Source organism: Carassius gibelio, chromosome A7 (assembly GCF_023724105.1).
Source record: "Carassius gibelio isolate Cgi1373 ecotype wild population from Czech Republic chromosome A7, carGib1.2-hapl.c, whole genome shotgun sequence".
In the NCBI taxonomy this organism is placed as follows: domain Eukaryota; kingdom Metazoa; phylum Chordata; class Actinopteri; order Cypriniformes; family Cyprinidae; genus Carassius; species Carassius gibelio.
The window spans coordinates 32,040,871-32,055,292 of NC_068377.1; the positions used below are offsets into that span (position 1 = coordinate 32,040,871).

General features: G+C 36.5%; 1 protein-coding gene across 2 annotated transcripts in view; it reads left to right on the forward strand.

Moving 5' to 3' along the window:
- The window catches only part of LOC128017257 (dedicator of cytokinesis protein 11-like), a 66,401-nt gene that overhangs the window by 47,028 nt on the left and 4,951 nt on the right, over positions 1 to 14,422 (forward strand). For both annotated transcript variants that reach the window (XM_052602553.1, XM_052602554.1), the window contains 11 exons: positions 271 to 384; positions 1,331 to 1,546; positions 4,133 to 4,190; positions 5,169 to 5,275; positions 5,385 to 5,507; positions 7,146 to 7,259; positions 7,900 to 8,046; positions 8,323 to 8,533; positions 10,224 to 10,414; positions 11,110 to 11,207; positions 12,007 to 12,145. In XM_052602553.1, coding sequence (XP_052458513.1) covers positions 271 to 384; positions 1,331 to 1,546; positions 4,133 to 4,190; positions 5,169 to 5,275; positions 5,385 to 5,507; positions 7,146 to 7,259; positions 7,900 to 8,046; positions 8,323 to 8,533; positions 10,224 to 10,414; positions 11,110 to 11,207; positions 12,007 to 12,145 — 1,518 coding nt within the window. The remainder of the gene's footprint in view (positions 1 to 270; positions 385 to 1,330; positions 1,547 to 4,132; positions 4,191 to 5,168; positions 5,276 to 5,384; positions 5,508 to 7,145; positions 7,260 to 7,899; positions 8,047 to 8,322; positions 8,534 to 10,223; positions 10,415 to 11,109; positions 11,208 to 12,006; positions 12,146 to 14,422) is intronic.

Consider the following 14,422-nt stretch of genomic DNA (forward strand, 5'->3'; position numbering starts at 1 on the left):
ATCACATAGTCCTTAACTCACAAATGCTGCATTTATTTGATCAAAAATACAGAAATATTGTGAAACACTACAGTTTAAAAATAACTATTTTCTATTTTAATTCATTTTTAAATTGTAATTTATTCTTGTAATGTAAAAAGTCTCAATTTCTTAAAAATCAAGAATGAATCAAGAATAAGTGCACTAACCTGCGTCTGCTCTTGTGTGACCCAAGAAAGTTTGTGGAGCGTTGCATTGATCATTTGTCTTGGTTTCCTCTCTGACCATTAGATCATCATCACTGTGAGCCAGCTAATCGCTGATGTGGCGCTAACAGGCAGCTCACGTTTCCAGGAGTCTCTGTCCATCATCAACAACTTTGCCATCAGTGATAAAGTCATGAAGGTACAGTAGAAAATTCAAGCTGGAATCTGCATTTTTCACTAAGGGCCGTTCACAGGTGGTAAATATCCCCAACACTCTTTGAAAGCCAAAATAAAGCATCTTTTTCATAATTTATTAATACATGTAACACAAAACACATTTGCGGCATCCAGAACATCAGGGGTCCGATGCACTTTATAAACCTTGCCATGCATTTATCTAGATTTATGAAAAATAAACGGCCTGTAAGTATTAATACAGTTTCAAAGTAAATGGAGTTAAGGTTTAGGTATATAGCAGTCATTATACTTCGTTTCTATAGATGACAGTCATTATCACAGAATAGACCATAGTCAGGTTAAATGGCATACTGAATTAAACAGATGAAAACGAGGCTGTGAGGGATAGACTTATGTTTTTTGAAAGGACGTATCCTCAGCTGAACAATCATCAAGTTGTTAGACAACATCACAGTCCATTGAGCGCACTGTTCTTTTTTCATTCCTGCCAGAAACTAGATATGCTGCTACCCTGACTGAGGTCTATGAGAATGAAGCATTTCAGAGAGCCGTGTAATAAATGACAGATGTCAAGTTCTGAGGGCAGACATGCAAATTCTTTCAAAGCAAACGCAAAAAAACACAACCCCACAACAATTTCCCCACCACTTTTTAAAACAAAGCCATTAGCACACACAGAACAGGCCTGAAAGACTTTTGTGAAAGTTCAGCTCTGTTAAAAGCATACAGTGCAGTCGACGTGGCATTACACGCACATCATTCTTCTGAGAAAGCCGCAAGACATGGCATCAGAAAATTTTTGCTTTGATCAGGAATTTTTTAAATAGCATAGAGGAATGTGACTTGTGCTAATTTTTTTTCCGTGTATTTCTTAACATAACTATTTTTGCTTCTCTTCGAAAACATTTGTATACATTTTAAAAGCTGAACTCTATATCTCTCCCCAGACCACGACGTTTCCATCTGAAGTGAAGGGTCTGACGATGAGAATCCGTACGGTTTTGATGGCCACTGCCCAGATGCGTGAGCACAAAAAAGACCCAGAAATGCTGCTCGACCTTCAGTACAGTCTCGCCCGGTCGTACGCCAGCACTCCAGAACTCAGGCGGACATGGCTGGACAGCATGGCACGAGCACACAGCAAGAACGGAGACTTTTCGGAGGTATGTTATTTTGAGGGTTGTTTTTTTGTTGCAGGTGCATCGGAACGGCTCCACGTCGACTTGTTTGGGAAACAACACATTTTAAATAGCTGTTATGATGGCTGTAGGCAAATTTTAAGCCCCACCTCAACCTGAAGCTGTATTGAACCCTGACTATTATTCTGCACAGGTTACAGATCATATCAGCTCTATGGTGGCAATTTCAGAGGAAACACAATATTTGTTTTTCAGATGTTTATCATAATGTCCTACATTGTTACATTCAGTTTTCAATTTAATACCGATAAAGTTGCATCAGTTAGCCAAAAATGAGTAGATAGATAGTTGCCGTATAGATGCATAAGTAAAAAAAAAAAATGTAATTGCATTTTCTGGTTAATCTATAAATGGCACAATTGTTTTCAAAAGATTTGGTTAGTAGGATTATCTACATCTTTCATGTATTGTGCAGTTTCTTTTGCAATTTTTAGGTGTATTTTTCCTGCGAAGATGATTTCAGCTTTAGGGCACATATCCCTATATAGAAACAGAAAACTTGTTTTGTGTAAGTGTGATGAGTGGGGCGGGGCCGAGAGCCATGGGAACGGAGCAAGGCCGGTGGAGTAAATGGTAATGAGCGAGTCCCAGGGCTCTAGGCTCCGCCCACTCACCACAGTTAGATAATAGTGCCTTTTTAAGGAGACCTGTTTCCGTTCCGTTTAAAAAATAGCTAACAATTGAAACTTCATTTTTAATAATAAAACTTTGTCACAATTACCTCCTTTTATTTTGTACTCTAAGGAGGGAACAGGCTTTCCGTAGTGAAATAAACACCACCACATATGCATTGATTCCCGAGCACCCATGGGAAAACTCGAGATATTCTCTATTCATATTGGTGAAACAGATCTGGCAAACTATCCAGTACATATTTGTGTTTGAGATTATGTCTAGAGTGCATCAAAAGCTTATTATATCTATTTACAGTGGGGGTTTTTGTGAAAGTTTTGCGAGCTTGAATCCTCTCATTATGCTAAAAAAAGCATGAGATCGCTATAAAATAAGAGGAGGGACAGCTTTTTAGTGCTCTTTGTGTGCTTTTTGGGCTACGTATAATCCATTCAGCCACATACATGCTGCAAAGTTTATGGAATGACATCTGCATATAGTTATGCAGGATTCACACTTGAAAGAGCAATGAACAGGACACGAGTAGATGTGAAAATGTATGAGGCTAGAGCACACTCACTAATTTCTGAAGAGTCCTCAGTATTTAACTCTGGAACCGGCCCTGGATAAACTGTCTTTGAGCAGTTCATTATCAGTAGCTCATATTTTGGCATGGAGTTTTATGTGAATTTTTATGTTCAAAGTCGCTCTTTTTAAAACATCAGCGTCAATGTTTGATGTAATCGTCTTACAGTCTAAATGATCTAGTAATACATTTTATAAAATACATTTTATTTAAAATACTTTTACTTTTATAGACCACACTGAAAAGGCTGCTCTAGCAAAATGTTAAGTTTACTTTAAAGTTTTACGTTTTTCTGACACTCAGTCAACCAACTTTAGGTAAACAGAATCTTAAAAGGGGACGATATATTTAGTGCATATCCTTTGTCTTTTGATGCATTTGATAAATGTTTGATTTTTATTTGAAACTGAAGTATTTTCACCTTTCCCCATTTGTGTTTTGTACCTCCTGTTTGGGGATTTCTTTACACAAAACTTAACATCACATAAACCAGTTATATTTTATGACCATCATTTCTGGAAACCACCTCCTGGTAGGATCTTTTAAACAATTTTTTGTCAGAGCACCTGTCACTGAACACTGGTCAATCCTTGATCGTTTAACAGCAGTCCACAAGAGACTTTCATTTCTGTTTACACATGATTCATGAATTATTTAACAATTGAGCTTAATCTGTTCCGTACTCTTCTGATATGTTTAGGTCAGCAGCACCGTTTAATTTCTTCATGTTAATATATTCCCCACAGAATGAAAAACAGGAACTGAATTGGAGTAAAGGTCACTTCCTTGCCAGCATTCTCTTATGTTTTTTTTTTTTGCTTCAGGGAATACATCCAACAATGGAAAATATTGCATAATAGTAGTTCCTTGTGCATTGGATCCCCTTAAACATAGAAATAGGCGTAGTTATTGGAATGGTTCGCTCAAAAATGTACATTTGTTGAGTATTTATTCACTCAGAGGCCATCCAAGATGTAGATGAGTTTGTTTCATCATCAGAACAGATTTGGAGAAATGTAGCATTAAATCACTTAGTTACTGATGGACTGGTGTTTTGTGATTTGTGGATTATTGTGATGTTTTTATCAGCCGTTTGGACTCTCATTCTGACGGCACCCATGCACCGTAAGGTGAGCAACGGTCCCTAAAAAATCTGTTCTGATGAAGAAACAAACTCATCTTGGCTGGCCTGAGGGAGAGTACATTTTCAGCGACTTTACATTCTTGAGTGAACTATTCCTTTAAATCAGTTTGACATGGATGAGCTTAAGTTCATCTTAAGTTCATTGTGCGTGAGAATTGTTTTCTTAGTGATGTAACCTTTATTTTTCTTTGCTGTTGTATTTTCACAGGCTGCTATGTGTAACGTTCATGTTGCTGCATTGGTGGCTGAGTATTTGCACAGGAAAAGTAAGTTTGCAAAGGTTTCTTTACTTTCAACAATGGGTTTATGCTCATTTATTAGGAGCAAAGACATTCTTCCTTAGATTGTGTGTTCTATACATCACTGATCGCTAGATCAGAATGCATGTCTGACCTAATATTACAATGATACATTAACTCTTGCTTCGTGTTTTCATTTATAAATGAACAACACAAAACAATAAATACCTGTGGCTCGTGTAATTTCCCTTATTTTCCCCATGCAAATAATGGTCCTGCTCAGGACAAACACTTTACTATCCTAGCCCTAATTTGTGGTGCACAATGCAAATGGCAATGCAAAGTCTCAAACAGTGCATCTTAAATATTGTGGAATGCATTTTAAACCTTTTTTTTTCTCTTCCGTTTTTATTTTAAATAAAGCATGCATTAACGGAAATCTTCACTGTGTTTGAATTTTTTTGTTAAACAGTTTTGCCATTTAAATAGCAAATGCATTTTGTTAAATGCTAGCAGAGGTTTGTGCCTCCCTAAATGTCTACAATGTAAAACTAAAAGGATGTCGCAGGCCCCATAAATTTGCATAACTAGAAACCAGAGATGAAAATGGTATCATCTAAAGGACTGCTGTATGTTTCTCAGAAGTCATGTGGTGCTAACAGTGATGCTGTTACTTTGTAATTCTAATCATCAGCTTTTCTTGAGTAATCTTTAATAATGAAATAGCTTGTGTACGTGGCCCCAAACTGTATTTGGATACACAAGAAAAAAGCGTGGAAATATAAAATTGTGCTACATTGCATTACATTTGATGCCTTTATTATTAAAGAAGCATGGCACAAGCACATTTTTCAAGTAAAAAAATTAACTCTATTAGGTTTAAATGATAAACCAACTACTGTCTGTAGTTGTACGGTCTTGTGCTTCTGATTCATATGTGTTGGAAACAGTATAATAAGTGTTTTTGCTAGTCTTGTGTTAAGATTTTCTGTTATCTTGTTTCAGATCTGTTCCCAAGTGGACTGGCAGCTTTTAAGAAAATCACCCAGAACATCGACGAAGAAGGAGCGATGAAAGAAGACGCAGGGATGCAAGATGTTTACTACACTGAGGTAAACAACAACAGACAGATCGAACCCCATAAAAGACCCTAGCAGGCGTATGTTTGACGAACGAGTCAAAAGAGGCATCTGTGAAACCTCGGTTGTACATGTGTGACAGGACGTCCTGGTTGAGCAGTTGGAGGTGTGTGTGGAGGGCCTATGGAAAGCCGAGAGGTTTGAGCTCATCACACACATTGCGAGACTCATCATTCCCATTTACGAGAAACGGCATGAGTTTGAGGTAAGAAAGACTGCCATGCAGATTCATTTTCCTTTAGCAAGTGCTAGTTGCCCAATTCTTTTCTTTCACAATGCTGTGACTATAATTCTTTGTGGCAGCTGCAGTTCTTTGAAGCTCTTACACAATAACTAAACTCTTAGAAAGCACAAGCGCACTCCGACCAGGCCTGAAAGGAATGAAAGTAGCTCAATCAGATGTCCGTATGGGTGGTGAGTCCGTTATCAGTCTTTATGAAAAGAGCCATGATCTGTTTCACTTTCACTTCTCAGTAACTCAGTTCACGTCCTCTACGTGTTAAAGACCACATCTAGGAATCTAGGGAAGATTATTATTATTTTAGGATGATTTATATACTGTTACAGTATTTTATTAACTTTTTTTTTGTATCGTTATTATTATTATTTATTTGTTTTAAGCTATAATTGAGCTAGTAGCCACCCAGAGTACCATAGTAACCTCATAGCAATGCCTTGGCGAACACTTGCTAGCATTTGCACTGACATAAACCACGTTTGGTAAATGTAAAAATTAAATTAAATAAGAAACATGGTCCTCGGCTTTCTGTAGCCACTGTTTGAAAAGCCATTCATAAACAAACTCTTCTAAGATGGAAAATTTCCCACAGTGCCAACACCATCATTAAAAGTCTGACCTTTCCAGAAGTCTGTCTTCTGTTAAAACCGTTTCCTCCAACCGAAACGCCTGCAAACCTGGACTTTGAAGCTCTTGAGTTATCTCACTCGGTTAAACAGCAACAAAGTCGTGTCACTTTTATTGCATTGCTTTTTATGATATTTCTTAAAATAAATTTTTTTTGTGTGTGATTTATTTATATTGGTGTTAATAAATGTAAAAAAAAAAACATCAGTTAGAAAAATGATCCATTTAATAAAGCAGCTAACAAATGTGAACAGATAAGAAAACCCGTGATTATTTTGTGCCTTTGCCTTATGCAAATAAATTACCACCTGCTCATCATTATTTAAACTGGTTTTTGTGTTTAATTAGATTATTTCTTCCATTTGACTTTCCATTTCAATTTTTTAAATGACACCCATAAATTATGAATGAATATTGTGTTGTTATAATATTGACAATGTGTTGACATATTTTTTTCCCAGTAATTTCCATACCTTTGTCATTGGATGTTTGAGTAAATGGCACCACAGTGTCGGACAGGAAGATTTATTGAAGAATACGTGTCATGAAAGAACATGCATGTTTTTTTTTTTTGCCTAAGCCAATTTACTCTGCTCTAATAAAGAGTCAGTTCAGAGGAAAACTGTTTGCAAGAGACTTTAGAATATGTACATTTGCTAACAAAGACATCAGCATCCTTATTAAAGTTTACACACTTTTAAGTTGACACACAGTTGTAGACACTCCTCACATCCGACCTGCCATTTCCTGCTCTTGTTCCTAGTCTTTCTTTAGTCATCTCGTTTTATGTCGAGAAATGTGCTAAGTCAAGCAATCTGTTAAAGTTGCACTTTTCACTATTCATATTAAGCAAGCCAAAACTGACAGTTTTAAGCAAAAAATACTTTGACACCACATTTTACAGCACAGCACTGAAGACTGATGCATGAAAATGCCATGCTCTCTCACATAACTGTTATTTCTCTCTTTCTCCTGTAGAAACTGAGGCGATTGTATGACACACTGCAGCGAGCTTATGCGAAGATATTAGAGGTGATGCAGTCTGGCCGGCGTCTGCTGGGAACTTACTTTAGAGTCGCCTTTTATGGACAGGTGGGTTCAACTGATAACATACTACAACATTTGACATGCATAGCTTTTACTTGCTTTTTTGTTACCACTTCCCAAAGTTACTTCTCCTTGTAAAAAATTTATATCATGTATCGCTTGTATGACTGATATCAGACGTCAGTGTCTAGACATTGTCAGGCTTTTAGATTCATCTATTTTGGTTCATACCTTGATGGTTAAAATATGTTTCGAGAAGATAGCAAGTGTCCCATCAAGCACATGTTTTCACTGCCGTTCAAAAGTTTGGGGTAGGTGAAATTTTTAATGGTTTTGAAGGAAGCATGCATTTATTTGATCAGAAATGCAGCAAAAACAGCCATATTTTGATGCAGTATATAACTATATTGTGGAATTTAATTGTGCAAGTTTTTCGTTGTAATATAATATAAAATGTAATTTATTTGTGTGATACAAGGCTGAATTTTCAGCATTAGTCCTGTCTTCAATGCCACATGATCCTTCAGAAATCATTCTAATGTTTATTTACTGCTCAAGAAACATTTCTTATTATCAGTGTTGAAAACGGTTGGCCTGCTTAATACTTTTGTGGAAACTGAGATACATTTATCAGGATTCTTTGAAGAAAAGATAAAAAATGACTTCATTTATTTTTGGATCTCAGAGCTTCTTTGAAGAAGAGGATGGGAAAGAATACATCTACAAAGAGCCAAAGCTAACAGGCCTGCCTGAAATTTCCCTTCGCCTGACAAGTCTCTACGGAGAAAAGTTTGGAGCAGAGAATGTCAAAATCATCCAAGACTCTAACAAAGTAAGAAGCCATAAGTTTCTGTTAAACTCTCCAGCTTCCTGTATTGTGCTCAGATGACCATGAACAGCAGCTCGTCTGAGTCATCGTGCAGGAAAGACTCGATTATGTTAAGAACAAACAAACAACTAGCGTGCCATCTTTGCATATTTTTGAGTATTTAAATTCAAAACTACTAGGCATTATCTCCCCCTCGCCTCCCCCAGTAAACTCTGAAATCTCCCTTTCTTTTCTATAAATTAAAGTAACCACACATAACCTTACTGATCTTACCCACAGGTTAACCAGAAAGATCTAGACCCAAAGTTTGCCTACATTCAGGTCACATATGTCAAGCCCTACTTTGATGAGAAAGAACTGGCAGAGAGGAAGACAGACTTTGAGAAGTGCCACAACATCCAGCGTTTCGTCTTCGAGACTCCGTACACACTAGGAGGAAAGAAACAAGGAGCGGTTGAGGAACAGTGCAAGCGGCGAACGGTACTTACCAGTAAGTAAGCAGACAGCAGGAGATCTGGCATAACTCCCAGTACATCGTAATCTTTGAAATCTGAAGCATTTTTGCAACTCGTACATCAAATCTGCATTGTGTACATGTCCACTTCACCTTTTAATGCATAAAATATAACCGCAGACTCACTTAAGCATTGTTTATTAGTTACAAATATTGATCTCCACTTGGTATGAAATCAGTGTGCAGTTATATTTTTTTCTTTATTTATTGTGCCCCTTTAACTTGCACATCTAAAAGGTGTGTGTTTGTTTTATTACTTTATTGTTTAAAAGAGTAGTTCACCCAAAAAAGAAACTTTTAAAAATATATATATTCTTCTCTCAGGCTGTCTAAGATGTAAATGAGTTTGTTTCTTCATGGGAACAGATTTGGAGAAATGTAGCAGTACATCACCAATGGATCCTCTGCAGTGAATGGGTGCCGTCAGAATGAGAGTTCAAACAGCTGATAAAGACATCACAATAATCCACACGACTCCAGTCCATCAATCAATCAAATGGCTGCATGTTTGTAGAAATCAAATTCATCATTAAGGTGTTTTTAACTTCAAACTGTTGCTTCTGGCCAAAAAAAGAGTCCATAATAAAGCTTCCTTCAAAGAAAATGTCCATCCTCTGTTTTCCTCTCGAATCAAAATAGACCGACATATTTGTTTAGGACTCTGCTGGACCGTTTCCACAACAGTATCCACAACAGTGCATATTTCTGTCCCGATTCAGACGAGACGACTTTTTCACTTGAGAAAGCAATGTTATGAATACAGGGCTTGTATTTTTTTCCTGACGCACTGGTTTAAAAAAAAAAAAAAAAGTTGTTGGTGAAGCATGCAGCTTTTTGCTTTATTAATTGATGGACTGGAGCTGTGCTGATTACTTGTGGATTATTGTGATGCTTTTATCAGCTGTTTAAACTCTCTTTCTGATTCTCGAACTGAACATCTTGTCCTTAATGTGATATATTTAAACACGTATCAGTCTTCAGAGAGTAAAAAAAAAAAATACAGTGAATCTGTGACTTGTGGTTCAGTGAAAATTGCTAAACTCTGAAGCATTGCTATGGTTACTGCTGTCAATAATAGCAATTTTAGAAGTGACTCATGCTTCATACACAGATGGAACGATCATTTATGGTATTTTTCACTTACGTTTATATTTAGCTGACGCTTTTATCGAAAGTGACTTACAACAGCTATATATATGTCAGAGGTTGCACGCCTCTGGAGCAAGTAGGGGTTAAGTGTCTTGCTCAGGGACACATTGGTGTCTCACAGTGGATTCGAAACATTTACATGCTAGTTGCAGCATCCATCTTCATAACCCAAAGAAAATGGCGTGTGTTTAATACTGTATAACGTCGGTTTAATAATTGATGAAACTAAGAAGAAAAAAGTTTTCCACTCACAATGGCAATAACATGATCCCCATGGGCCAAAACATGTCTATTTTGCAAACTGGCACGCACTTGTGTGACAACTTTTGTGAGTGACTACAAAATATCACTTAGATAATGACTGTTTTCAGCCGGCTTCTTCAAACAGCAGGTGTGTGTCAGTCAAAGATGAAACATTTGCAATGCCACTATCAGATCATGATCATTGTCTTTTGTTTAAGTGATGTTTGTCAAAAGATTACTGTTTTGTTGACTGCGTGTGTTGTTTTGTCTACAGCGGCCAGCTCATTTCCCTATGTAAAGAAGCGCATCGAGGTAGTGGGAGAAAAGCACATGGAGCTGAAACCGATTGATGTCGCAATAGATGAGATGAAAGAGAGGAGTGCTGAACTCATTACTCTCTGCTCTAATCAAAAGGTTGACATGATCAAACTTCAACTCAAACTCCAAGGATGTGTTAGTGTGCAGGTACTAATATGCATTACACACTCTGGACCTTTTACTTTTATACAGCAAGAAAGCATTAAATTGATCAAAAGTGATAGTAAAGAGATATATATTACAATAGATTTCCTTTTTGCAAATGAATGTTCTTTTGAACTTTCTTATCATCAGAGAATCCTGAGACTTGTATAAGCATAACAAAGCATAATTTTAGTAAGATCAATATTTTTGTGATAATAATAATTAGGATTTATTATCTACAGTGGGTTCATACATTATGGTAGTATTAGTATTCTTACTTAATTTTAAACTGGTCTAAATAAAAAAAAGGAAAAATAGAGGTTTGTTTGTACTGTTACTTTTGAGGTTTTATTTAATTTCATTTTTAACACAATTTCATCACCCCCCACATTATCGTAAACTGCTCATTATAATGCAAGAAAACCATTTGCAGAATATTTTTAAATGTCTCCAGTCTTGACTTCAGTGATTTAAAGACACGCACATGATTAAACAGACAAAAATTACATACAAGCTAAATTTACTTTCATTCAAAGCAAAATTCCTGTTAGCCTATAACAGGAAAAAAAATATATATATATATTTTTGGCAGTTTTGTTATAATGTGACCACATTTTGAGTATACTGAGCAGTGTTTTCATTAATGGTAATTTGAAGGCAATCATTTCATGCATTTTATACTGTTTTTGGGCTTTTAGGTGAATGCGGGTCCGATGGCCTATGCCCGAGCTTTCCTAGATGAATCTAAATCTGGTCAGTCCAGTAAGAAAGTAAAGGAGCTCAAGGAAATATTCAGGTATGTGCTGTTCAGATATGCAGGTATTACTTTTGCAGTTTGTTGAACTTAGAAAGGGAACAGATTACTATGTGGCTACATAACAAGGAAAGGTATGGTTTGGTTAAACAACAGTTACATGGAAACCAGCAAACAGACATAGATACATGGTTTCTGAATTAAGATGTATGTGAAAGATCGATACAAATATCTGTAATGTTTTCAGTGAGAATTTTCCTAGTTATATATATATATATATATATATATATATATATATATATACATACCATATATATATATACATAACATATATATATTTAAAACTAGGGAAATTCTCACTGAAAAAGGCTCATCTGGTAAAGTCTTTAAGCTGCTTGAAAACTTTAATATCAAGAGAATAGTGACTCTACTAAAAATAGCTGAAGCTGAAGTTAGCAATGTAAAGAAGCAACCAACTGCAAGCCCTGTTTATTCAACATCATGTATCAACTTGCCATGCTGCAGGAATGTATTAGTTATCATACCAGGATATCTTATTCTTGTAAACGGAATTTGTTTGTAGCACTCCCATTGAAATTTAAATAAAAGTTTTACTTTTTCCTAACACAGTTTGTTTATTTTATATTTTTCTCTATTTTTTTAAATACAAGTCCATTTTCCACCCTGTAAAATTTTCAACTTAAATCAGACAAATTTTTGCATTTAACTACTAGCTAAAAATAACACATTAGCATGGTAAAACTAAAATTGCTACTTTTTTATTGTTTATATTACTATATTGTTTCTGTTATGCTTAAACATTTGGTTATATTTGTTGCAGGCAATTTGTCAATGCATGCAGTATGGCTCTGGAGATTAATGAGAGACTCATTAAGGAGGATCAGTACGAGTATCATGAGGGACTTAAGACTAACTTCAAAAGCATGGTGAAGGACCTTACTGATATCATCCACGAGCCGGTATGTTTGTTTGGCCATTTCTGTCTGTCTGTCTGTCTGTCTGTCTGTCTGTCTGTCGTTCTGTCTGAAGTCTGTCTGTCTGTCTGAAGTCTGTCTGTCTGTCTGTCTGTCTGTCTTAAGTCCGTCTCTCTGTCGTTCTGTCTGAAGTCTGTCTGAAGTCCATCTGTCTGTCTGTCTGTCTGTCTTAAGTCCGTCTGTCTGTCGTTCTGTCTGAAGTCCATCTGTCTGTCTGTCTGTCTGTCTTAAGTCCGTCTGTCTGTCTGTCATGCTGTCTGAAGTCCAGCTGTCTGTCTGTCATTCTTTCTGAAGTCTGTCTGTCTGTCTGTCTGTCTGTCGTTCTGTCTGAAGTCCATCTGTCTGTCTGTCTGTCTGTCATTCTGTCTGAAGTCCAGCTGTCTGTCTGTCTGTCGTTCTGTCTGAAGTCTGTCTCTCTGTCTGTCGTTCTTTCTGAAGTCCATCTGTCTGTCTGTCTGTCTGTCGTTCTGTCTAAAGTCTGTCTCTCTGTCTGTCGTTCTTTCTGAAGTCCATCTGTCTGTCTGTCTGTCTGTCGTTCTGTCTAAAGTCTGTCTCTCTGTCTGTCGTTCTTTCTGAAGTCCATCTGTCTGTCTGTCTGTCGTTCTGTCTAAAGTCTGTCTCTCTGTCTGTCGTTCTGTCTGAAGTCTGTCCATCTGTCATTCTGTTTGAAGTCTGTCTGTCTGTCTGTCTGAAGTCTGTCCAGAGTCTGTCGTTCTGTATGAAGTCTGTCATTCTGTCTGTCTGTCGTTCTGTATGAAGTCTGTCATTCTGTCTGTCTGTCGTTCTGTATGAAGTCTTTCTGTCTGAAGTTTTTCTGTCATTCTGTCTGAAGTCTGTCCGTCTGTCATTCTGTCTCTCTGTCTGTCCGTCATTCTGTCTGAAGTCTGTCATTCTGTCTGAAGTCTGTCTGTCTGTCTGAAGTCTGTTTGTCTGTCTGTCATTCTGTCTGTCTCTCTCTCTCTCTCTCTCTCTCTCTCTCTCTCTCTCTCTATATATATATATATATATATATATATATATACAAAATATCAAGCAAAAATAAAATAGTACTTAAAATACTACTACAATAGAGAACCTGGAAGTTTAATTCCATGCAGGTTCCTTTGAGATTTTCCTGTGGGGTTTTATGATGGGGTTTTTCAATTTATGTGTAGATTAAAGCCTGTGGTAAACAAATCTGGATGAAAGTTTTGATTTTGTACTACAATATAAATTACACACACACACAGCCCAGTTTTTATTTACTCTAATTCCCTTTCAGTCAGCCTCTATTGGTCTCTCAAAGCGAGATCCCAATTTGTCGGTCACAACGTGACTTGTATGGGATCTCGCTTTGAGAGACAAGTCTATTTTGAGTGTAAACTAAACGAGCTAATGGACATTGGCATGTGATGATTGCATCCAGCTGCCACTGATCTCAGTATGAGCATAAAAAGGTAGCAGGTGCAACGCATACAAGCTTTTCGCTTTGGAGCGAAGCGATCACATCGTCTTGAGCATGTCATCATCACAAAATTAGTACACTTTTTTTTTATTTTGAAGTTCACAATGTAGCCTACTAAGCCTGTTTTGTGCTCAATTTATTATATTGAAAGATAATTACGATATTGTAAACATGTAATAATAATAATTATTATTATTTTTAAATGATGTGCTGCTGGTATTACCTTATGAACTGTGATTACATTATAAGTTGCCAAAGTGTGTTCATAATGTAATACGTTTCTCATGCAATAACCTATTACATTATTTGAAAAATTATTACATTGAAAAATTACATTATGAGCTCAAGATTTTAAGTTTTGAGAAAATTATTACATTATTATTTCAACAATAATGTCATATTTATTACATTTTGCAGTTTTTACATTATGTGCAGTTATTACATTATTAGTTGCTACATGGTATCTCTCTCTAAAAAGCCACTTCTCATGAAAATGTTGACCCATCGTGATTTTGTTCCCTTTTTTTTTTTTTCTCGGTACCTAAACCCCAGAAATGTATTGCCACACCAAGCTATTTGACAAAAAAAGACAAAAAACTTGTTGATGTTTGATGATGTGTGAAAATCTGAATGGTTTGAAAGTCTTTTCACTTGGATTGCTTTCACTCCTTTCGTTTATGTCTGATTTGATCTACAATGTGCGTTATGATCCACTTTCTAAAAAAGTTCAAAAGTCAACCTTCACATGTTAATAGCAGTTTTTGCTAGCATTTATTTGCTTGGCCAGTTTTGACTTTGGACCCTGTGTAGTGGTTTTG